Source organism: Ipomoea nil, unplaced genomic scaffold (genome assembly GCF_001879475.1).
Source record: "Ipomoea nil cultivar Tokyo-kokei standard unplaced genomic scaffold, Asagao_1.1 scaffold1936, whole genome shotgun sequence".
In the NCBI taxonomy this organism is placed as follows: domain Eukaryota; kingdom Viridiplantae; phylum Streptophyta; class Magnoliopsida; order Solanales; family Convolvulaceae; genus Ipomoea; species Ipomoea nil.
In genome coordinates this window covers 3,008,012-3,033,484 of record NW_017618364.1, presented here as the reverse complement: position 1 = coordinate 3,033,484, position 25,473 = coordinate 3,008,012, and the positions used below count along the sequence as shown (strand labels likewise).

General features: G+C 36.0%; 1 protein-coding gene and 1 long non-coding RNA gene across 2 annotated transcripts; one reads left to right on the top strand and one right to left on the bottom strand.

The window, feature by feature from the left end:
• Positions 1 to 7,707: 7,707 nt before the first annotated feature.
• LOC109146791 lies at positions 7,708 to 14,468 on the bottom strand. Its single transcript, XR_002048508.1, has 2 exons — positions 14,365 to 14,468; positions 7,708 to 7,826 (listed from the first exon to the last, which is right to left on the bottom strand). It is a non-coding gene; the product is annotated as an uncharacterized LOC109146791 (long non-coding RNA).
• On the top strand, positions 11,841 to 14,471 carry LOC109146788 (patatin-like protein 2). Its single transcript, XM_019294439.1, has 7 exons — positions 11,841 to 12,098; positions 12,551 to 12,726; positions 12,807 to 12,981; positions 13,054 to 13,215; positions 13,303 to 13,620; positions 13,916 to 14,091; positions 14,203 to 14,471. Exons 1-7 carry the CDS (start codon positions 11,937 to 11,939, stop codon positions 14,267 to 14,269), a joined length of 1,236 nt encoding a protein of 411 aa, XP_019149984.1. The 5' UTR covers positions 11,841 to 11,936; the 3' UTR covers positions 14,270 to 14,471.
• Positions 14,472 to 25,473: the final 11,002 nt, after the last annotated feature.

Genomic DNA, 25,473 nt, shown 5'->3' with positions numbered 1-25,473 from the left:
TACAACTATTAGTGGAAAAGCAAAACTAAATTTAATAACAGATGAAATATTGAAAAGAGAACTAGGAAAACTATCAAAAGCAGAAGCTAAGAGATATAGGAATGTTTATTTTGGAGCCATAGAATTTACTATAAAATGATACTTTCAGAAAAATGTTGACACACCTATAGAAATATATATATATATATATATATATATATATATATATATATATAAAAGATGATAGAATACAGGGAAAGATATTAGATGCTTTAATAACAGTAGTAAGAGGAAATCTAATTTATCAAAAATTAAAATTTACAGTACAACCAGATTTTAGTATATCATTAGAAGATGAACATAAAGAACTAGCTTTAACTTTGTATTACAAATTACAAGGAATTAACATGCCTCAAGGATGCAAAATAATGAGTATAGAAACAAAAATGATTTATGCTTTAATAGGAAATCACCAAGTAAGAAAACAACATGAGATGAAAATAATAGTACCTAAACTATATCAAGAAATTTTAGAACCTATATAGCATATAAAGAACACTCTAAAATTACAATACCAAAAGATATATGTATGGATTTTGAAAGTAGAAGAATAAAATCAGTAGAAAAATTAATACCATTACTACAAGGAAGTAGACTAAGCTTTCAAAAACAAATCATACCCAGACCCATAGAATCCGGAATAAGAAAATTTATACCCAAGAAACTAGACTTAGTAAACAACCAATATAATGGATATGATAAATTAAAAATCAAAGTAATAATGTTTAATGGACTGATGGTAACAGAAGGAATAGCAACAATAACTACAGATACAAGTAATAGTTTTGTACATATAAGTAAAATTAATGAAAAAGAATGTATTACCATTGAACCTCAAATATATATAATTTGCCAAATGATGAAAGAGAAATAGTAGTAAATAAATCAACAGTTTTAAAATTTAAAATAAAAGATTAAGAATACAATATTAATATAGGAGTACTAGAATATGATAGTCCTTATGAATTACTATTAGGAAATGATTTTTTGAGTATGATAAGATATAAAATAACAAATGAAGGAGTAGAAATAAATGATCAAGGAAAAATTAGATTTATAGATAGGTTATGAATATATCAAAAGAGATAGAAAGGAAGGAAAAAGAATTAAGACAAATAAAAGAGATGATAGAAGAAAATCTAATAGTTTCACAATTATAAAATACATAGAATATACATCAAAACGCCAAGCACCTTGTGCTCAGATGACACCCAGGTTAGACTCCCATATGGGAGGTTGTGAGTTCGAGCTCAAATAAGAATACAAGAAATTTTAAAGGAAGAATTAACTAAATTATGGAATACATTAGAAGTACCAACTTAGAAAGACAGAAGAAAATAATATAGAAATATTTCTTAAAAAATATGGAAAAGAAATATTAGATAAAGAAAGATACAAGTATGAACCAATAAAACAAAAGAAATATTAGATAAAGAAAGATACAAGTATGAACCAATAAAACAAGAATATGGAAAAGAAATATTAGATAAAGAAAGATACAAGTATGAACCAATAAAACAAGAATCTAAAAGGGACGAAAAAATAAGAAATATTTCCCATGTCTGATATATATTTTATGAAAGTTGAGTTTTTAAACTACAAACAACTTTCATGTAACTTCTCCTAACTGCTATATTTGCATCTATAAATATTTGGAGAAACATCTGAAAGAGCGATATATGCAATAAAATTGCAGTACACTGAGATATTTCACAGGCTTACAATTCTACAAGAAATTCTCAAACAAAGCAACTTGAGAATTTCATTCATCTTCTTGTATCCCATAAGATTAAATCTTGAACCTTGTTGCTTTTATAGAAGGAGATTTAAAGCTTATAGGAAAGTGATTACACGCCTGAAGATATCAAATGATCCAGTTTTGTTCCCTGTTGTCTTCTGTATTTTTGTTGTATCTCAAATGTATTACAGAATACTATACAAACACTTTTTCCAACAATCTATAAGCTTTAAAGTTATAAACTTGTGATCATTGTCTTGCCTTGAAAGTTTTGAAAGCAAGATGTCAGGCGTGAAAGAATGACTCTCATCACGGAATATTTTTGGAATGAGATTCCAAATTTGCTGATGAGAAGATGACATAAATCACTTTTGGGTTTGTCGTTGTTTTTGTACAAGAAGATTTCTATGAGGATTTTTGCATGGAGTAGTGGCATGTATTATACATGTGGTTTTAATGCATGTTATGCAGTCTGCTTTCATCTTCACACAAAATTATAGGGTATTAGATTATGCCAAGATGATTAGTGAGATGTGTAAAATGATTTTATTTAAATAAATCATTTTGTTAGCATGATTTATTTGGAACGAGAAGATATGACATCAAAGGTGGGATGAGATGGATTATCAAAGCAGATACAAGTTACAAGATGTAAACGGTACAATACCTACCTTTTATTTGTCTCGGCCTCGGCATGAAGGTAAGTTTTGTTTTATTTATTGGTTAAGTTCTGGATCATGTCTAGAAGATATGCATGAGATTCTTTTGAGTTTTGCATAACCTGTTAAATACAAGGATATGTTTATGCATGTGTATAAGTATTTTTATATTGAGACTTTGTCTCGGTTGCATGCATGCATAGTATACAAAGATACATATATAATATGTTGGATCTTGAGGTGCTGTAAATCTGCCAAATTTAAATTAATTTGGTGTTATCAATTTGTTGTTTTCTTATGCATGGTTACAATATTCAATGATTGTAAGTTGGAAATAATTTCAATGTCATGCATGGAATTATTGATTATTTAAGCACACAGATCATTTTTATCCTTGTGAAATCCTTTGAAATATTATGTTATATATATTTCTGGTTAAGGGAGAAAGCCTTTGGAAATATTCTGTAAATTTTCTGATAAAAGCAGAAAGCCTTGAAAATATACTGGTATATTTATGATGAAGGGATATGATGCTGAAAGTTTTATGCATGAGGTATGCACGATGAAATTCATAAAATTTATGAATGTCTTTAACACAAAGTTTCTCATTTTGAGAATGTGTTAAAATATTGAAAGCCAAAAAAAGTTTACTGGTTTATCTAGTATGGAAACTGTCAATGAAAAGAAAGTTTAAATTTAAATCATTGATTATGATTTAAGTTGGCATGCTTCTTCAGTTTAGAAGAAACATGAAAAGTTAAAAGCTTAAAATCAAAATGGTTTATTCTCCAATGTTGATGTTCTCTGAATGGAAGAGGTTTATTCTCCAAAATTTATGATGTCTAAAATGGAGGAGATTGAATTTTTATTTTAAGGAGTCATCACTGCTAATAAGTTCAACATGATGATTGAAATTCTTGATTGTAGAATTTTCAAGATATAAATATTTATTGACTAGGAACCTATAAAGTGGATTCCGGTATAATCAATCGAATATTTTATTTCACCAGTTCATTAATAGAATATTAAAATTCTATCCATCATCATGTTCAGTTGGGTAAGTGGATATGATTAAAAGGAATTTTGATATACTTGAATAAAACCATTAATTATGGTTTAGTATATTTAATAGAAATTTCCATCCTGGAAAGATATTCTAATGCCAGTTGAATGTCTAATCATGAAACTTGTTCCTCAATTAGTAGATGGATATTTCTGCTTGGAGGAGGTGTTGTTTTATTTGTTTCTAAAAGCAAAGTTGCCTTTTCAACTACGGCATCTGAATTTCTTGTGTTGGCTTTAGCATGCAAATAAGTTTGATTGGCTAAGGAATTTAATTATTTAGATCCCGATTTGGCCAAAACTGATGTCACCAGTTTTGGTACACTGTGACAGCGCTACTACACTGGCCAAAGCATATAACAATGGTTATAATGGCAAGTGAAGACACATAGGCTTGTGACTTAGCTATGTGAGAAATCCTATGTAATAGTGTTGTAGCACTGGACTTGGTACAGTCCCGGTTTTAACGGACCCGTTTGCAAAAGTCTTTGCAAGGGACATGGTTCTAAAGACATCGGAAGGGATATGGAAAGCCTAATTATTTAATTGCAAGTGAAGGAAAGTTCAACTCACGTCTAAGTTATTACGTTAGACCTTGAGTTCAATGTAGATGAGTACTTCATTTTGTGATTGCAAGGATCAAAAGTTTAAATTAAAAATTATATCCCAAGAAAAAGTGATGTTTGGTTCTGCATTGAAGTAGGGATGAGTTTTTACTCTTAATTGATCTTTTGAAACATTGCAAGATGTAGTGCATGATATAAAAGATTAGCCTCTGTGAGCATGAAGTGTGGCCGCTTCAAACAAGTTTGGGCTTTACTTGGTATGTGCTCATTAATGGATACGGACACATGACCATAATAGTGTCAAATTACAGTGAGTTGTAATGACTGTAAAACTTGTGTGTGTTACATCTACGTTTCTTCAAAGAGACTGCGTGATTCAAGGTTCGTCCATCACTGCAATCCGAATTAATGTAACGCATATAACACTATGTGAAACTTCAATCTCTAAGACACTTTCATTTATGCATGAGTTTTGAATTTATCTTGGTACATTATTAATTTTACTATATAAATGGAGGAGGAATGTTGGAAATTTATATAGTAATGGAGATTAATATTTCAGATGGACTACCATGAAAACTTAAATAATATTTGAGGTTGTGGAGTTATAAATATTATTTTAGTTTGGTAGAAAGTAAATTGGGAAATATGTTTTGGAACCAAAGTTTAATGATTCGTTGGTGTTACCGAATCGTTGAATTGTTTCGGTGCACAATTCGTGTGAGTATAATTCGTGTGAATGGTTTGGCTGAAGGTTTTTAACGAATTGTTGAATTCGTTATTTGGCGAAAGTTGATGGCTCTTTGTCAATTCATTGGTTAACGAAATAAGAAGTGTACTTTCGGCTTTGTTACTGCATGTGTGGAAGTTGGAGTATATATATATATATATATATATATATATATATATAGTGAAAGGTTCCCGTGCGGTGAATGTTTCCCGTGCGAATGTGCGGTGGATTAATGTGCGTGTGATTTGTATTCAATGTGCGTGAGTGTTGTGCTTAATGTGCATGAGATTTGTACTTAATGTGCGTGAATGTGTAAAATGCAGCAGAAAATATTGATGTCAGCTTCTTCCCATCCCAGTAGCCATTTGCCCCCTCCCTGATGATGATGATGTGGAGGTGAGCTATGGTGGTTAAAAATTATGGGAATAATACAACAGAAATCCACACTCAACTGCTGTGCAAATTTTACTATGCGTGCGTCATTTATATAAACATTCAACTGCACTGAAGGTAGCTGATAATCCAGAATCCATGGCCAAATTGAAGGAAGAAGTAACAAGAAGATTGGGCGTTAATGTGCGTGAGTCTCTGTTCCGCTTCCTTCTGAGCTCGTAATTCTGAACTACGCACGCACATTAAGCACAAATCTCACGCACATCAAACACAATACTCAGGCACATTAAGTACAAAACTCACGCATATTAACATGACGCACATTAAGTACAAATCTCAGGCACATTGAGTACAAATCTCACGCAAAGTAAGTATAAACCTCACGCACATTAATCCACCGCACATCCGCACGGGAAGCAACAAATGAACCTGATCCCTTCCCTATATATATATATATATATATATATATATATATATATATATATATATATATTAACATATACTCCAACTTCAACACATGCAGTAACAAAGCCGAAAGTACACTTCTTATTTCGTTAACCAATGAATTGACATATATAGGTGCGGGTGTGCGATTGTGCGGGTGTGCGGACATATATAAGTACACTTCTTATATATATAGGTGCGGGTGTGCGGTTGTATGGCTGCCGTTGGTTTTAATGCATTAAAATATCTTCACCGTTGATCTTAAACATTGAAGTTCGCTTATTTTAACTTGTATTCGCATACTGAGGGACAAATTAGTAATTGTGAATAAATTAACCTTCATCGCTGTTCTCTCTCGTCGTTCGCATTGCCGTCGCCGTTGTTTTTGTTTTTCAAAGAATCGTTCAGTTGTCTGTCGACACTCGTTCGTTTGGCATTGCGGTCGCCATTGTTTTTGTTTTTCAAAGTTTTTTCCGTTCTCTCTTGTTATATAGTATTTAATTCTCGTGGATCTGCATTTGGTTTTTTTCATCTCAGAAAATTAATCAAGTTTATTTGGTTATGAAAATGGAGCACATTAAGTTATATTTTGAAACACACTGTGTAATACATGCACGCATACTAAGTGTTAGACGGACGAACGCACATTAAAGAGATATGAGACGCATATTAAAGAGATATGGTAGTAAATTGACTTATCTTAATTGGTACTCAAACGAACGCACATCAAGATATGAGTTCACGCACGTTGTATTTTAATAACTCGCACGTAATGGTGAATATGAACACACATTAATTGATTTGAATCTGTATTCTTTTTTTTTTTAATAATTATTATTTTCTATGTTATTTTAGTATGCAAATGAACGCACATTAAGATATGCACTCACGCAAGTTGTACTGTAATTATTAATACCGAATATCAACGCATATTTATTGTTTTAAATTTTGATTCTTTTTTTTTAATAAATAAACTCATGCACGACTTATTTTCAGGCACTTGATATATTAAATAATACGCATGTGTAAGTGTATTTTGACGCACATTTGATTTGATTGATTTTTTAATTTTTTTTTATTTCAATTATTTATTTAGCACGAAAATGAAGGCACATTAAATTTTTTAAAAAGCACTTTCAAGGCTAAGTGGACGCATATTATGATTATCAATTGTATGAACTAATAAGGTGATTTTTAATATGTGTCTATCCAATATAGAAGGTGCGTGAAAATATATATTAATGTGCTTCAAAACCAGAGGAGTTTATATCAAGATTCTGAACTACTGCAATGTAATAAAACCATTAAGATTCAAAAATATTAATTATTTTTCGTCTTTAATACCAGCCGTTTCCATGTTTTTTTCAGACAGTTCATTGATTTCAACAGTTAAAATTGCTGTAATGTATTTCACCCTGAGGTTTGCAAGATCTGATGGTTTATTTTTACTGATGTCACTTTGAAAACCAGTCACTCCAGTCCCCATGTATGTTTGCATGTGGCACATTGTAAATACACCACAATCATCTTTGTTCTCGGTATCATTCCATTGCATCAGAATTCTTTCGGGTGTAATCTTTTTAAGTCTGTTTGCAGCACTGTATGAATCTTTTTGGTTCAAATATCTCACAAAGTAGTCTTTCTGCAAATAAATACAAAAGCATTATAAACAAAAACAAAAAAAAAAAAAAAAAAAAAAAAAAAAAAAAAAAAACTACACTTAATAAAATGATTTAAAATGTGTGATTTAGTACTCACCAAAAGAAATGGTATATCGCCATATTTGGCAATACTAGCACCATCAGCAGAAAAGTTGTCAATTATGTGTATGCATGTATGATAAACATCCCAATCAATGCATATGACATATATGTGATCACTTGCAATGACGGGGAAAAAGAACTGCATTTTGTACATGTTAGTTCAGAGAAATTATAAATACAAATGTAATGTAAGTGTGGGATTTGATGGGTTTCAGGTTGGCCGGTTTGCTGTCGGACGAGAGGAGGCACCGTAGGCGCCGTACAATCGCGGCACTTAATGACAGCAAGTAGCCAAGTTGTTGATCAATAATGAGATCATATGGTGTGTTTTTAATTTATGGTACTTAACTTATTGTTGAATAAGGCACATATCCTTTGACATGAAAAAGGTTGTGCCACTGGGATTGGTTACATATGTATGTGGTTACGGGCCTAATGGATGCCGCCCCACCTTAAGCCCGCGGGCCTTGGCGGGGGCCTGCCAAATTTTAAATGTTTTAAATTTAAATAAAAATTAAAATAAAATTGTAATTAATGTATAATAAGTAATATTAATACACTTATTACATTTAACTAATACACTAATTTATATATGCAAACTGTAAACAAAAACTAAATATTAAAATAATACTAATTCACTAATTATATATACTAATTCACTAATTACAGTAAATTAATACACTAATTATGTATATGAATTCACTAATTACAGTAAACTAATACACTAATTTATATATGTAAACATACTGTAAACCAAAACTAAAGACTAAAAAAATACTAATACACTAATTATAGTTTTTTTTTTTAAAAAAATACACTAATTATAGTTAACTGTACACTAATTATATATCTATATATAATTAGGCGGGCCCCGCCAGCCCGCCCCGCCAAAGCCCGTAGGTTAGACGAGCGCAAATTATGTTGTGGACACGAGTTCAAAACGACGTCGTTCTTAAGGAAAACGCGACATTTCAATTAAAAAATAATAATTTAATTTTGAATATACAGTTACGGAATTATGAATGTACAGTTATGGAATTATGAAATTATGAACACAGAGCTCTGACATTATGAACTTACAATTATGAACATAGAGCTCTAAAATTGTGAACATAGAGCTCTAAAATTATTACAGTTACGGAATTATGAATATACAGTTATGGAAGTATGAATGTGCTGTTATGGAATTATGAACACAGAGCTCTGACTAACACCCCTGAATTTACCAACATTTTAAAACTTAATTCATAGGAAACAGTCTATCATTAAGCATAACATAATGCGGAAGCTAAACATAATTCGGGTAGTTCTATGCCACACCTATACCAAAAGATAGGTGCACAGGCTACAACTAAAATCATGTTCAACAATTTAAGGCTCACAAGCCAACAAAACAGAATAAGTTTAAACAAAGGGAAGCGGGAAGAGCTACACTATATATGGTCAACGTCTAGCGCGCTCTTCGATCTAATTAAAACCTGTAAAGACAAGGGATAACACCCGGTCAGCGAATAAAGCTGGTAACCCGCCAATACGCGTTAAGTATCAATATATATACATCGATATAGTCAAAACCATTGGAAAGTGAGGAGTACAGTATATAGCATTTGAAAACCAAGAGATGGAACAACAATCAACATATCACGCTCTCAATAAAGATTAAGACTAACAACTTCAACAACGCAATAGAGACCACAATCAATAAGTGACAACCACAACTCTAGATGCAACCTACCATTCACAAGGTAGCGTTCATGATAGACATGCTCATAAGTAGGAGATACAACAATCACGTAATGACAAGTTTCACGTTCCAAGTTCCACCCTTATGCCCTGTTCCAACCTTATGGCTACCTCCGACCTTATAATTAGTTCCAACTATTACCTCCTAGTGCCATCCTGTACTTTCGAGTCCAACCTTATTCCGCCTGGGACCGTCGTACCCCACCAATCTCATGGATATACCACCGATCTCTCAGTACACGAGGGTACCATTAAATTCATAGTAACATACCACCGATCTCGTGAGCAAAGCTCAAGTAACAAAACCACCAATCTCATTCATAGTCACACATAGTCATTATCAAGAGGATTGAGGCTCATCAATAGCCCAATCAAGTATCAACAAAGGGTACAATGATTTGTACAAGATCACACCATAAGAGTTAACCAAGAGATTTCAATAAAGACATGAAGCAATACTCAACAACAATGGACCACAATCCAATACCAATATGATTGGCAACACGAGTTGCCAACCCTCAACAAGAAGGAACAAACCATACATACTAGCATAACAACATCAAACTAGCATGCTCATCAAACGGATAAACCAAAATGGTTCCATCGAACCTTCAAGACTCATATTAGCCCAACGAATCACAAGGTTGGACTTCAAGCACGATTCAAGACACCAAATCCTGGATTCCTAACACATCGTTCTAGACATACGAAACATCAAGAAGACTCACAAAAGCTCAATAATCCAACAACGGGAGGTCAAAACATCAAATACCAAAAGGAAAGAACCATGGGGAAACAATTTCCCGCAATCATCACATACGTTCCCCGCGGGTGGAGCCACGGGTAGAGCCCTGCCCGTGGACCTGCCCACGGGGTACAACCCACAAGGCCTCGTGGCCTACCCGCCGCCCCACCTGCGGGGTACCTCCTGTACACCACATTTTTCCCTTCGGGAAAATTCATCTCCAAGGTCAAGTTCAAGTCCAAAACACCCAAAACCTCACGCACAACAAAGATATGACTTGAACCCAAGAATAGTTCAAAGAAAGGCATTCAAGAACCCTAAATACAAGCTCTAAACATTCTTTATTACAAGATCATGCATCAAATCACTCACAACATCAAGAATCATCAAATAGAAGCCAATAAACATCAATAGCAAGTATAAAATAGGTTTTGTAGAGCATGGGTTACCTTTGTAGATCAAAAATCACTTCCTTTTCACACTCATAGGCCTCTCCTTGAAGCTCTTCCTCACCAAGGGCTTCTCACCCAACCAAACCACAAAGAAACACCAAAATAAGATAAAGATACCTTAAAACTAACTAAAAACACTAAATAACTTTAGATCTTACCCTTTCCTATGCTAGGGAAGTAGAAAGGTGGAATCTTTAGATGAAACTTTGCAAGGATAGAGAACTCTTCTTCTAGCTTGGAGAGAAAGCTAAGATTTCTTTAGAGAGAATGTGGAGTGTTTATGACTTGGCTAGTAAGGGAAATGAGTGAAATGTCTTGCTAGGGAAAACTTGAGCATCAAAACATGTGTGAAAGGTCAACTTTAACCTTACTAAAGTTAGGAAGACAAAAGGGTTGAGGTACAAAGCATAAGCCAAAGATACACATGGTTGACTAATGAAACAATTCAAATTCTAATCCCTAGACTATCAAATTTCAGGATTTTTAGAAGGAAATTATCAAAGGAAAATTAGGATTAATTACTCAATTAATCTCAATTAAGGGTTAGATTTATGGGGTGTCACATCGACATTATGAACATATAGTGATAAAATTATGAACATATACTCCTATAACGAAGCGGTCAAAAATTTAAAAAAAAATATATATATATATATATAAACCCGTCTCGCCCTTTTCACCGGGCGGGGCAGGCTAACCCGGTGGGCTAAGCCCGTTTTTATGGCTCTAAATTGAATTAATTCATTTTTATCTAAGGGTTCCCTCCCAAAGTTGACTAGTTTTTTTACCCTGTTTTCGTTGAATAATAAGGAATTGATATTCACATCATTCCAATTGGTTGACTTGAAACAAATTAGAATTTTCAATTCTCTCGACGTCTAGAAAATAAAATATTTTCAAGAACAAGCGCATCAAAATGATTGTTCTCTCTAGTTCAGATTATTCCTTGTTTTCGATATTATTGATTAGTTTTGTTTTTACTCTTATGAATCAACAAAATACCTATAATGCACACACTCGAGTAGTGATTGTTGATTTCTCTCATCATTAAAAAAAATATATAAACTGCACTAAAAAGATGATTTGATGAGCTCTGGACAAAGAATGTTTTGGTAAGCTAAGAGAATCACGAACAACCTCAATTTGGCAAAAACTTTTGTGAGACCGTCTCACGGGTCTCAATTCGTGTAACGGGTTGTTTATTTGATTAATGAGGTCAAAAATCTGACCCATTAATCAAATATACAACCGTCTCACAGATTGTGACCCGTGAGATGGTCTCACACAAGTGTTACATACCCATCAATTTTGTCTATATACTTATTCATAATAAAAAATCTTTTCCAAAAAACGTGGATAACATTATCCAACACGCAATTAATATGAAAGGATATGATAAACCTCGAGGATGCACGCTGTTAGCACATAGTTAGCGGTTAGCCCATGCGTCCTTCGTTGAGGAAAAAAGCATTAATTGTTTTATCATAGTACTATATAAATCCTCTCCTTATGCTCTTCTCTTCACATTAAAGAAACCAACAAAAATCTTTTATCATTTTCTCTTGATAACATTTATTTTATATATCACACCAATCCTTTGAAATGGGAAACAGCCAGACAGCCCCGTCCGATCCCGCCACCGGAGAGTACAATGCTCCGTCCATCCCTCCCGGCGGCGTTGTCACCATCCTTAGCATTGATGGAGGTGGCATCCGCGGCATCATCCCCGGCACCATTGTTGCTTACCTTGAAAAGCAGCTTCAAGTATGATATCTATCTATACATACAGGGAAAGTCAAAGACACTATACTACTCATAGTTGGTAGTTGAATAGCAATGATACAAATTCCTTCTGTATTTTTCTTACAAATTTCTCCTTCTGATATGTCATTATGTTATTGATAGTTAAATATATTATTAGAAAATGGTGGCCCGTTAGCCAATTCATTAGCATCCAATGAATTAAAAACACATTATCAAAAGAAAGTTTAGAGGTAAAAATCAAGAATGAAAATTCGCAGCCACTATACAAGAGTGTTTGCATTAGGTAAATCCCGTCTTGTGATCAACAAAGGACTATTGCAGCTGACCAGCTCAAACCAAGAAAACAAATAGGCCGCTTCCATTATGACTAGAATTTGTAACTTTGTAGTTAGTAAATCAATAGGCTGGCCAACTTGGTTTAATAAATTTTATTTTTTGGTGTGACCGATCAGGCTTTGGACGGTCCGGATGCAAGAGTAGCGGACTACTTCGATGTGATTGCCGGAACCAGCACCGGAGGGCTGATGACCACCATGTTAACGGCGCCGGACAAGAACAAGCGCCCCCTCTATGCCGGCGAGGATATCGTCACTTTCTACAAGGAGCACGGACCAAAGATCTTCCCAGCGTAAACGCCTCCTTGTTAATATATTATATTATATTTTTCGAGGAGTTTAATGATTCATGCATGGGACGATGTTCTTACAGAAACACATCGGAGATGCAGAACCTGTTGATAGGCCCCAAGTACGACGGCAAATACCTACACCAAGTCCTCCAGGACAAACTGGGAGACACCCGGTTAAGCCAAACTTTGACTGACGTTATCATCCCTACCTTTGATATAAAGACCTCCGAACCTACAATTTTCATCACCTGGGATGTATGTATATATATCCTTAACTTCTCCAAACTTCATGCATGAATAAAGATTATAACATGCACGTACATACAGGTTAAGGATTCCCCCGAAAAAAACGCTAAATTGTCAGACATATGCATTGCCACCTCCGCAGCTCCGACGTACTTCCCCGGCCATTACTTTGACACCACCGATGCTAACGGCGGAAAGGTCGAGTTCAACCTCATTGACGGAGGTGTAGCGGCAAACAATCCGGTATGTATATATATTCCAATAAAAAGAAATTAAAACACAGAATAATTGAGAGTTTAATTAATGTGTGTATATATATATATATAACAGACTCTTGTTGCGATTAGCACGGTGACGCAAAGGATGGTGGCTCAGGATCCAAAATTCCTGAGATCATCAACTTCGTCGAATGAGCCAATTGGGTGCCACCGGTTCTTGATATTGTCGGTCGGCACCGGCAGTGCAAAAAATGCCAATAATTACACGGCGGAACAGGTGTCTAATTGGAGTATTTTGGAGTGGCTGCTCCAAGATAACGGCAACCCTTTGATTGATGTATTCTCCCTTGCAAGTGCGGACATGGTGGATTATCATATCGCCACCATTTTCCAGGCTCTTAAAGTCGGAGATAACTATCTCCGCATCCAGGTAATAACTCAATTATTCAACCTTTTATAGTGTTGGTTTAACCTGTAAGTCGGTATATATAGATTTTGGTTCCTTTGAGAACATGTCTTCCTAGGCGGTCAGTGCAGCATACACTAGATATGTATAAATGCACCATACAGTATTCGAGAATACACCAGAATGAAATGCCAAAAAATGCACCACACACACACAAAAAAAAAAAAAAAACATCAGTATATGCCGCACGGAAAGATCTGTTCTTACATGAACCTGACTGTATATATATATATAATTTGTTAATGTAAAAATGGTGCAGGAGGACGATTTAAAAGGGCCGATAGCCTCGGTTGATGTTACGACAAAGGAAAACTTGGGTGCACTTGAAAAGGCTGGCAATAATTTGTTGTTGAAACCGGTTATGAAGCTGAATCTGTTGACAGGGAAGAATGAACCGGTCCCCGAAGCTGGAACAAACCAAGATGCTCTTAATAGGTACCAACTTTAATTTCTTCACTACACAAAACATAACGTTAATTAGTAGATTACTATATATGATGCATATAAATGTTTTGATGATGTAATTTGGGATTTGATGGATTTCAGGTTGGCCGGTTTGCTGTCGGAGGAGAGGAAGCGCCGTTCAGCAAGTAGTCAAGTTGTTGATCAATAATGAGACATATGGTTTGCCTTTAATTTTTGGTACTTGAAATGTTGAATAAGGCACATATCCTTCGACATGAAAAAGGTTGTGCCACTGGGATGTACTTGAAAATTTCAGTTTATATTACTATGAATGTAATAATAATTCTCAGAGAAGAATGGAATAAATCATTATCAATTGTTCTTCTCATAATAGATTCTCTGTTCTTTCAGCATATGATAGTTTTTTTTTTTTTTGATATCCTTTACATGTCTGTGGGAGTAAATTATTGGTTTTCTTGATTGAAAACCTAATTAAATTAATTTATTTCTTTTTATCCTTTGAGCTTTGCCTGCTAAGAACAAGGAGGAATTTGGTACTAGATATATCCCTATATAGTAATACTATCAAAGAATTTTCAATTCAATGGTAGATACATATGGATCTTTAAGATAGAAACTACTCTGTTAGTATCTGTATCAAATTAATAACAATTTATACATGTTAAATAATCTTCCAATCGGTAATTGGGACAAAGAAAAAACTTGAATTGAATTAATTCATTTTTCTGGGTTCATTATATTCCCAAAAGTGACTATAGTTTTTACCTTGTTTTCGGTGAATAATACGGAATTCATACTCACATTATTCTAATTGGTTGAATTGAAAAAAATTAGAATTCTCAATTCTCTCACGTCTAGACAATAAAATATTTTCAAGAACAAACGCATCAAAATGATTGTTCTCGATTTCTAGCTCGAATTATTCTATGTTTTCGGTATTATTGATTAGTTTTGTTTTTACATTTATGAACCAACGAAATACCTATGATACATTCTCGAGTAGTGATTTTAGATTTCTCTTGTCATTTCAAAAAAGTGATAAACTCACTAGAAAGACTATATATGATGAGCTCTAGACCGAGAAAGCATTAGTAAGAGAATCATGGACAACCTCAATTTTTGTTTAGTAAAGTACAAATTTATTATCAGTCATCCCAATAGACAACCTCAAATTTTTGTTTAGTAAAGTACAAATTTATTACCAGTCATCCCAATCGAATCGAAAGATGTTATTAGTGGGCTTACCTTTGATTTTGTAATTGAATTCAACCTTTTAGTGGTTGATTTAACTCATAACTAGTATCTAGGTAATTGAATTATATTCAACTTTTTAAATTTTGATTTGACCTGTAACTCGGTATATATATAATTCATCCTTTTAGCGGTTGATTTAACCCATAACTCTATATGCACTTGGAAAGGTTGGCAATAACTTGTTGTCGAATTGAAACCGGTAATTTTCTTGGGTAGACCCACGATTTCTACCACCTCGTTGAATTGTAGGCACTTCTTTTAGGTGAAAGAGCTGGTCCGGAGATTTAAAACTGTTCCATATCCAAATCCAAAGATTGAACCATGGACCTAGGGGTGACCACGGTTCCGGTTTCGGTTCGAAACCGTCGGTTCCGGTTCCGTGGATGGCGAAACCGGAATCGAAACCTTATAGTAAGCTTCCGGTTCCGGTTCTAATCGGAATTATTAAAAAAAAAATTTAAAAAACACTATAATATTTAATTTTTTCGGTTTGGAACCAGAACCGTCGGTTCGGGTTCCTTTTCATCTCAAACCGGAACCGGAACCGTACGGACGGTTTGGTTCCGGTTCCGGTTCAACAGTGCAGGGTTCGGTTCGAACCGAACCGTGGTCATCCCTACATGGACCTTTGGCTAAAGATGAATGAGTCCCTCCCACTCAACCACACCCACATTTGTCGAAATCGGTTATGAAACTGAATCTGTTGATAGGTAAGAATGGGTCCCCCAAGCTGAAACAAACCAAGATGCTCTGAAAATAGGGATGTCAATTGTACCCGCACCCGACGGGGAACCCGATTCCCCGCCCCTATGGGGACGGGGATGGGGATAGAAATAGGGGATCGGGGATGGGGATGGGGGCAATTTTGAATTCCCCGCCGGGGACGGGGACGGGGATGGGGAGTACTCTCCCCGCCCCGCCCCATCCCCGATGTATGTATGTATGTATGGGGAGTACACACACATATGTATTACTTTGTATACAATATATATAATTTTAGAAGCATTGTTGTCATTGTTTGTCATGCTTATGAAATGCATATTTAAATAACATGTTTAATTGTAAAATATTGAATACTATTTTAAATTGGGGATGAATATATATACGTTATTTATATAAATGTTTATGAATGTTTAATTTTTAATTTTTTTTTTAACTTATTAATGGGGTGGGGATTCCCCGTCCCCGAATAATCCCCGTGGGGATGGGGATGGGGGGAGTTTTCCATTCCCCGGCGGGGATAGGGACGGGGACGGGGAATGGAAAAAAAGTCGGGGGCGGGGATGGGGGGTATGTCCCCCGCTCCCACCCCGCCCCGTTGACATCCCTATCTGAAAAGGTACCAACTTTAATTTCTTCACTACACAAAACATAACATTAGGTAGTACAGTACTATATATATGTTTTGATGATGGAATTTGGGATTTGATGGGTTTCAGGTTGGCCGGTTTGCTGTCGGAGGAGAGCAGGTGCCGTACAATCGCTGCACTCAACGGCAACAAGTAGCTAAAGTTACGTTGTTGATCAATAATGAGATCATATCGTGTGTTTTTTATTTCTGGTATTTGAATTATTGTTGAATGGAAAAAAGGTCAAATCGACCCCTAAGTTTATCAAATAATGCAATTAATCTCCTTAAGTGAAAAAAAAAACTCAGTTTAGATATCCTAAATCGGCTAAATAATTCAATTGAGTTTAATTTTTACCATCATAACCGTTAACTGTTGAGATGTTGACCACATGGCATTTTTCTTTTCTTTTATCTTACGTGAAGCTTTAAAATAAAAAAAAAAAAAATAAAAAGAAACTTGTGAGTCATCAGCCCTTCTAGAAATTCTATCTTACTCACAAGATCGATTTGACCCTTTTACCTTGTTGAATAAGGCACATATCCTTTGACATGAAAAAGGTTGTGCCACTGGTATTGGTTACACATGTATGTGTGTGTATCTTGTATAAATATATAGCTCGTAATTCACTTTGAGAGGTTGCTCCCACACTGCCGCTAGTGAGACTCGATCCCTGATTATTCTTCTAAAGTTTCACCTCTATGACCAGTTGAGCTACCCATGCGAGCAATACAAAAATATTAGTAAATTTAAGAATTTTCCATAAACAAACTATAATACAAATTTATTAGAAGTAACTTTGGTTATTTAGTTGAAAATAATTGTAAACACAAAAAAAGTAAACTTTGTATATATTTCACAAAATTCCTTGTACAGTGTGTATGTATAATTTAATATGCAGGTACAAAATCTGTCTAGTCCTCTGATTCTTCACTTGTCTATGGAAGTGCCTCCGGGATTCAAATAGCGTAGCCTCCGGGATTTAAGTGGCGCGTGCCTCCGGGATTTAAGTGGCGTAGCTTCCGGGATTCAATTGGCGTGACTTCCAACAACGAGCGTCAAAGAATTTAGAAATAATCAACCCTGCAAAGTTTCAAAACACATGCAATGGATTCAAGCTGCCTTAAGGTCATCAAATGCCTTCAAAAGACTTCAAGATCTTCAAGACAATCAATTATGCAAAGCTCCAAAGTACCTGCAATGGATTCAAATTGCCTACAATATCAACAAAAAGTGCCTTCAAATCTTCAAGCGTTCTTCAATGCCTTCAAGCTCTTCAAATGCTCTCAATTCCTCAAGTCTTCAAGTTCTTCAAGCTTTCAAGTGTGTTTTGGAATGAAAACGAAGGCTCTATTTATACTAGAAGCCTAACCAACATCCTCAACAAACTCCCCCTTTAATTAATTAATTAATTAATTAATTAATTATTCTAGAAAATGAACCTTGCCCATAATCAAGTCTAGGTTCATTATTGTATAATTTAATTCAAATTCAAATTAAATTATAATTATCTAATTCAAATATAATAAAATTAATATTATATTTAAATTATAATTATAATTTAAATTCAAATATGAAATGGGCTTGGGCCAATTAATTAATTAATTCAATAGCCCAAATCAAATTCTAAGGCTAATTAAATTGAATTAATTTATATGATCCAATTAATTAAATTGGCCCAACATTTAACCTCAACGTCGGTCCACTGACCATTTATCAGTCCATTTGTTGGATTCAAATTTCCTGTGTCTACAAATTGCCCCCTCGAGACTTGTCGGGACATGCCGTCTGATGTGCTTGGTGCAAGAAAGTATCGAAACTTAACAAAACGGTCCTTTGAATCCATCATGGTGCATCTATCTCCACGGGCCCAAATATGTGTCCAGACATTTCGCAAACCCAAATTAAGAAATTAAATTGACAATGAGCCCAATTATGTAATGGAATATACTACGAACCCAAAATTACTTTAACCCCGAATGATAACGACGCAATGCATTTTAATTCCATTAGCCCAGCTATAGACTTGGACATTCCTTTCTTGAGCCCAGAATTACTTGAGGATGCAATTGGTGTAGTGCAATTCTATGAGCCCAACGGTATGAAGTTTCTACGATATTGGATGTTAAGCACAAACAAAGTATACTAACCCATTTAAAAGTTCCAAGCCCATCACCCCTTCAACACTGATGAGTGATGACCATTAAAAAAAAATATAACCGAATTAGACTCAAAATTATCTCATGCGAAACTCTCGTAGCATACGAATCCCACCACCAGAAGGAAGCTTGTTTTTAGCGACAACAGAAGTTTTATCTTAATCCTATTGGGATTTTAGACTCCACCTCCATGTCCAATTCCTTCGCCAGGCACTATAAATAGGAGTTTCACCTGCTAAATCCACACCAACATTGAGAACAGAGGAGCCAGATCCCACCAATTTTACTACCAAGATTACAAGAGTAGGTTGAACAGAAGCCCTCATAGTCTTTTAATCAGGTAAAACCTACTCTTGACCTCTTTATCTTCATCTTCCACCTCTTTATCTTCATCTTCCATATATGTTTCGTCTTTAGGACCAGAAAGAGCAAATCCATAGTAACTCAATATACACCTTATTGATTTAAATATATACTACTAAGTACTAACATACGTACATGTATCTCTAACTCTGGTTTTCTCTTTCCTTCTCTTTTTCGTTTTTTTTTTTTTTTGGTTTTTTTTTTTTTTTTTCATTTCAGTTTCTATTGTTTCGTTTTTTTGTTTCCTTCGTTTTCTGATCTTTCTTTGTCCATGGTTTGTAGTTTTTTTTTTTCAGTTTCTTCTTTTCACTTTTTTTGCCTTTCAATATTTTAATAATAATAACAATAATAGTAATAACAATAATTAATAACATTAATTATTATCGTTATTCCTCCCGACTTTCTCAAACTCGGCGTAACTTTAATGCGATTCAAAATGATGTACTTTCAAGATCAACGTTTTAGCGGGGTAAAAAGAGAGCTTGGTAATATCCAGCAGCAGGAACAATCGTAACAATTAATCCGTAAACCTTCTCGATTTAAATAAAATTTAAACACAAGAAATTCTGGACAGATTCGTGTCTTCACTTTCCCTCAAAATTTGACCTTTCTACAGTTATATTCAAGCTTTGATGTCTTCATGAAGTTGTAGCTCTGTAAGTTATCTTTCCAACGACACGTAGATCACCTCAATCGGATCAACGTAGACCGAGATATGAACAAAATACTAAACATTGGTCAATTGTTGCACGATGCATGCTTTGACAATTTTCTTCCATTCCAAGACTCGCAATGCTTCCTAGACTTGTTCCCCTCCTTTCCATGCCAATATTAACGTGTGCTTGAATAAAACCACTATCTTGAACAAAAATATAAAAATTTTGTTATGACTGAACTTAGACAATAAAATTTCTAAGCTGCCTACGTACTCCCACGAAGGAGATCAAGTCAAACGTAGTTCAAATGATTTTTCTTTTAAATTAAATTAGAGCCGTTCACAGTTTAGACTCATGAGGGCCAGGAGCGTTTATGACTTGGGCCCACCCATAGACAAGCGAGATGCATTAGCAGTTTAACTACATGCTGCTTTATCAAGTAGTCTCGTTTACTCAATAGGGCAAACTTGCGCATCATTTTCATTAACCAAGTTGTACATGCCCCCTGCAACCGAGATCTCACCATGTCAATTAATGTGGAATGAGCAAACTTGTGCATCATTTTCATTAACCAAGTTGTACATGCCCCCTGCAACCGAGATCTCATCATGTCAATTAATGTGGAATGAAGACGGCACCTCATCTTGGGTTGGTGTCGCTCCATAACTTGAATCAAGGTCTTCTTCTTTTCCTTCTTGCACACGGGTGTATATAATGGTCTTTGGCTGGACCTTCAAGACTTTGCTACATGAAACATAGACATCAACTTCTCGTCTCATACGAGAGGGAACTATACTTCTAAGTCTTTTTGAAGACTCTATTTCAATAGAAGTATCGATGTGTTCTTTTAAAACTCGAGCAGCTTCGAGTCTGTCGTGTATGGACTTCCTCTTAGCAGGTTTGGGATTTTACCTGAACCTATGAAAGGCTGACTGTCGTGGTTCTACCTCGCCAATCCTATCAAAGACTGATTGCCTCTTGTGGTGTTCCTCCTCATCGGTAGACGTTATGCAATTACTTGCGGCCCTGTTTATGAAGATTCGCACTGGTTTAGGGGGCCCATAGCCTAATCCTTTACGTTCATGCGGTCCCTACTGATTTGACTTGCCTTTACCGCAGGCTTCTGGGATAAGCTTCCCCAACTTTTGCGGCTCCTTGGGATTGTAGCCAGCTTTAGCTAGAAGTTTATAAGCATTGGGGTCAAAGCCATTAGTGCGCTTAACAGGCAACATTTCATCTATTCCATCCCGAGCATCGTTATCTTTGGTTTCTTCTCCAAGCGGTTTGGGTGGGGGAGCTTTCAATGGTTCAATTCTTGTAAGCGGGAAAACAAGTTCCTTATTGCAATGAGCTTGGTCTACGAGTTGTTTGCCTTTCCACTTTGGATCGAGAGGTGTGTCAACATTGATTTTGTCAATCTCTTCAACAATAACTTGTTTCTTCAAGTAAAATTTTGCGTCTGCAAAGTACGACTCCGCTTCGCTAAATGGAGTCTCATCGGCGATAACCTTTTCTATCACACCGCCTTTCTCAAACATGAGGCATTGGTGCCAGGATGAGGGGACTACTCCGTTCTCATGTATCCAAGGTCGGCCTAGCAACAAATTGTAAGACGTCCTTGCATCTATCACATAACATAGTGTATTTGAGTTCAACGTTCCGACCCTGAGATTGAGTCTGATGGTACCTAGTGCCCTTTGCCCACCTTGATTAAAACCTTGAATCATCAGGCGGCTTTGAGAGAGCTCGTTGGTAGAGATGTCAAGTTCTTTCATAGCTCGGAGTGACAGAATGTTCACAGCCGATCCTTGATCAATCAAAATCCTTTTGATTCTTTGCTCACGGGTATAGCCTTCTACAAACAATGGACGATTATGTGGTATACCGCAAAGCAATAGATCTTCATCTTTGAAAATTATTTCTGTAGTGTAAGACGCAGCTTTGCGAATTTGGACCTCGTTGCTTCCTTCAATCAAGGGGAATGAAGATTCTCCCACTTTAACATGTTCTTCATTGGTATTCAAACAAGTTCCAAGAATGTCTGTTCTACTTAGGAGAAACCTCTTTGGCGTGTATCGAGCTAGGGTAACAGGTGCCCGTGGCTTGTTGGGAAGTCCTTTCTTCTTCGAGTCATGGACGGGGTCCCTTGCCGACTTCTTCTCAACCAATTGCTTTGTCATTTTCTTTAATGGTTTAATATGATTAGCAGGATCAACTTGTTATGGTTTTAAATGCGGGATGCCAGCATGCTTTACTCTAAATGGAAGTGTGAATTTTTGTTGCTTGCCCCCATTATTCTCCTCATCTTCTATAAGTAATGGAGCAAACCTCCCACATGAAATTTGGTTTGTGCTTGCGCTAGCATCCACAAGCTCTATCTTTCCATCACGAGCAAGCCCCATCACTTTATCCTTAAAGACGAAGCATTTTTCAATCGGGTGTCTGAGGAGACGATGATACTTGCAATAGTTGAGTTCATCCACCCTAGAAGCTTCTTCGGGGCGCTTCATCTCAGGAAACTCAATTAATTTGAGTTTCAACAACTCGTCAAACATAGGAGAAATGTCAGAATCCAAGAATGGATATTGTTTCTCCTGCCACTCTTCAACAATTGTTTTTCTAGCTCCCCTTGATGGGCCAGGGAATGATCTTTGCTTGGGCTTCTCAGCCACTTTGGTGAAAACCCGCATTGGTCCTGTCATCACGTTCATCGTCTCTTTCTTCTCTTGCTTTGGAAAGAACTTACTCCATTTGTTGACATCTTGGTTTGTAGGTTCCTTTGATGAGCTGGGCATACTTGACATGTTTAGTCCCCCATTGGCTTCAATACTCAATTCCATGTCATGAGCATGACTGGATAGTTCTTCAAATGTTCTGGGCTTGATTCCCTGCAAGATGTAAGAGAGCTCAAAGTGCATGCCTTGGATACACATTTCAATTGCGGAGCTTTGAGATATCCTCTCTTTACAGTTGAGGCACAACTCCCTCCATCTCTCGATGAAAGCGCCTGCACGTTCACCCTTCCATTGGCGAGTGGTGGTGAGTTCCAAGAAGCTGACGGTCCTCCTTGTGCTGTAGAAGCGGGTCAAGAACTCGCGCTCCATATCGTTCTAGCTGTCAACGCAACCATGCTCCAAGTCGATGTACCAATCAAAGGCAGTGCCCTTTAGAGAGCGGACGAATTACTTGACGAGGAGATCTCCGTATGTTCCAGCATCATTGCAGGTTTCAACAAAGTGGGCGATGTGTTGCCTTGGGTTGCCTTTTCCATCAAACTGTTGGAACTTGGGAGGTTGGCAGCTCAACAGCATCTTCATTTCTTCAATTCTCTGAGTATATGGCTTAGTGTAAGTGTATGAAGATTTTCCTCCCTCGAGCTTCCCTTTAATTGCTCCCATGATGTAATCGTTCGACTGCTCGACAGGTATCATGCCCTCAGAAATTGGAATGCTTTTCTCAGCGGGTGGTGGACGAGAGATTGTCTCTTCCATTCTTGGCCTACTTTGATGACGCGGTGACTCGACATCAATCTCATCTTCTTGGGTTTGAGGCTGCTTCTCGGAAGCTCGAATTGTTTCGTCGTTTCTTCCGCTTTCAACTTTTTCGCTGAGCTCATTGATTCTCCTTTCTTGGTTATGCATGAATGTAGTTATCCCCTCGAGAGCTTTGGTGATGTTTGCTAGTTGTTCCTCCACCGAAGTTGCGTTTGTTGTCATAGCGGGCATGATTGTGTAGGTGTGAGTTAATTCCGACGATGTTTTTCGCAGAGGTGATGAATGAGATGTAGGAGACGAGCTGCCACTGCCAGGGGTTCCTTTTTGGGGAGTCATACTCTTGCTGCTGGGAGTTCCTTTTGTGGCAGTAGGGCCTATCTGACTCTTGTCGCCAACAGTTTCCCTCGTTGAAGATGAACCCTTGTCATATGCAGCTTTCTATGACTTGGTGGAGTTGCTTTCAATCCTTCGGACGATGTTGCGAACCATGTTCTGGGTCTCGTTTAGTTCCACCCCTAGGTTCCTCACTCGGCTCCGAGTCATTGGTCTTTTCATTTCGCGACTATCACCGGAACCGGCCACGGATGATGCTTTGTAGCGGGTAGCTTGAGCGTAGGTCATCTTGGATTAGGGATTTCTTGATGCCATTTGGATTCCTTCCTTGTAGAGCTCGCGAATCAATAGTGAAGAGATGAGAGGCAGTGTAGTCCCACTGGGCGTGCCAAAATCTGTAAACACAAAAAAGTAAACTTTGTATATATTTCACAAAATTCCTTATACAGTGTATGTATAATTTAATATGCAGGTACAAAATCTCTGTCTAGTCCTCTGATTCTTCACTGACGTAATCTATGGAAGTGCCTCCGGGATTCAAATAGCGTAGCCTCCGGGATTTAAGTGGCGTAGCTTCCGGGATTCAATTGGCGTGACTTCCAACAACGAGCGTCAAGAATTTAGAAATAATCAACCCTGCAAAGTTTCAAAACACATGCAATGGATTCAAGCTGCCTTAAGGTCCTCAAATACCTTCAAAAGACTTCAAGATCTTCGAGACAATCAATTCTACAATACTCCAAAGTACTTGCAATGGATTCAAATTGCCTGCAAAATCAACAAAAAATGCCTTCAAATCTTCAAGCGTTCTTCAATGCCTTCAAGCTCTTCAAATGCTCACAATTCCTCAAGTCTTCAAGTTCTTCAAGCTTTCAAGTTCTTCAAGCTTTCAAGTGTGTTTTGGAATGAAAACGAAGGCTCTATTTATACTAGAAGCCTAACCAACATTCCTCAACAAACTCCCCATTTAATTAATTAATTAATTAATTAATTAATTAATTAATTATTCTAGAAAATGAACCTTGCCCAAAATCAAGTCTAGGTTCATTATTGTATAATCTAATTCAAATTCAAATTAAATTATAATTATCTAATTCAAATATAATAAAATTAATATTATATTTAAATTATAATTATAATTTAAATTCAAATATGAAATGGGCTTGGGCCAATTAATTAATTAATTCAATAGCCCAAATCAAATTCTAATTGGACTAATTAAATTGAATTAATTTATATAATCCAATTAATTAAGTTGGCCCAACATTTAACCTCAACATCGGTCCACCGATCATTTATCGGCAAATTATGCTCTGGACCCGTGTCCACATTGAATTGTGGACACGGGCCCAAAACGACGTCGTTTTAAAAAAAAAAACGCGTCATTTAGTTTAAAAAAAAAAAAAAATTCGCGCGTGTTTTGCCGTTAACGGCGTTATTATTATTTTTTTTTGATTATGAATGTACAGTTATGCCGTTATGAATGTACAGTTATGCCGTTATGAATGTACAGTTATGCAATTATGAAATTATGAACACAGAGCTCTAACATTATGAACTTACAATTATGAACATATATAGTGATAAAATTATGACCATGGAGCTTTAAAATTGTGAATATAGAGCTTCGAAGATTATGAATGTACAGTTATAGAGTTATGAATCTACAGTTATGGAGTTATGAATCTACAGTTATGAGATTATGAATCTACAGTTATGGAATTATGAATGTACAGTTATTGATCGAATTATGAACAAAGAGCTCTAACATTATGAACTTACA

Bases quoted from the DNA above. Each gene is read 5' to 3' on its own strand.
- LOC109146788 (XM_019294439.1), top strand. From the start codon at position 11,937: ATGGGAAACAGCCAGACAGCCCCGTCCGATCCCGCCACCGGAGAGTAC. The intron at 12,099-12,550 runs GTATGATATCTA...GTGACCGATCAG, and splicing joins ACCTTGAAAAGCAGCTTCAA to GCTTTGGACGGTCCGGATGC. The intron at 12,727-12,806 runs GTAAACGCCTCC...ATGTTCTTACAG, and splicing joins GGACCAAAGATCTTCCCAGC to AAACACATCGGAGATGCAGA.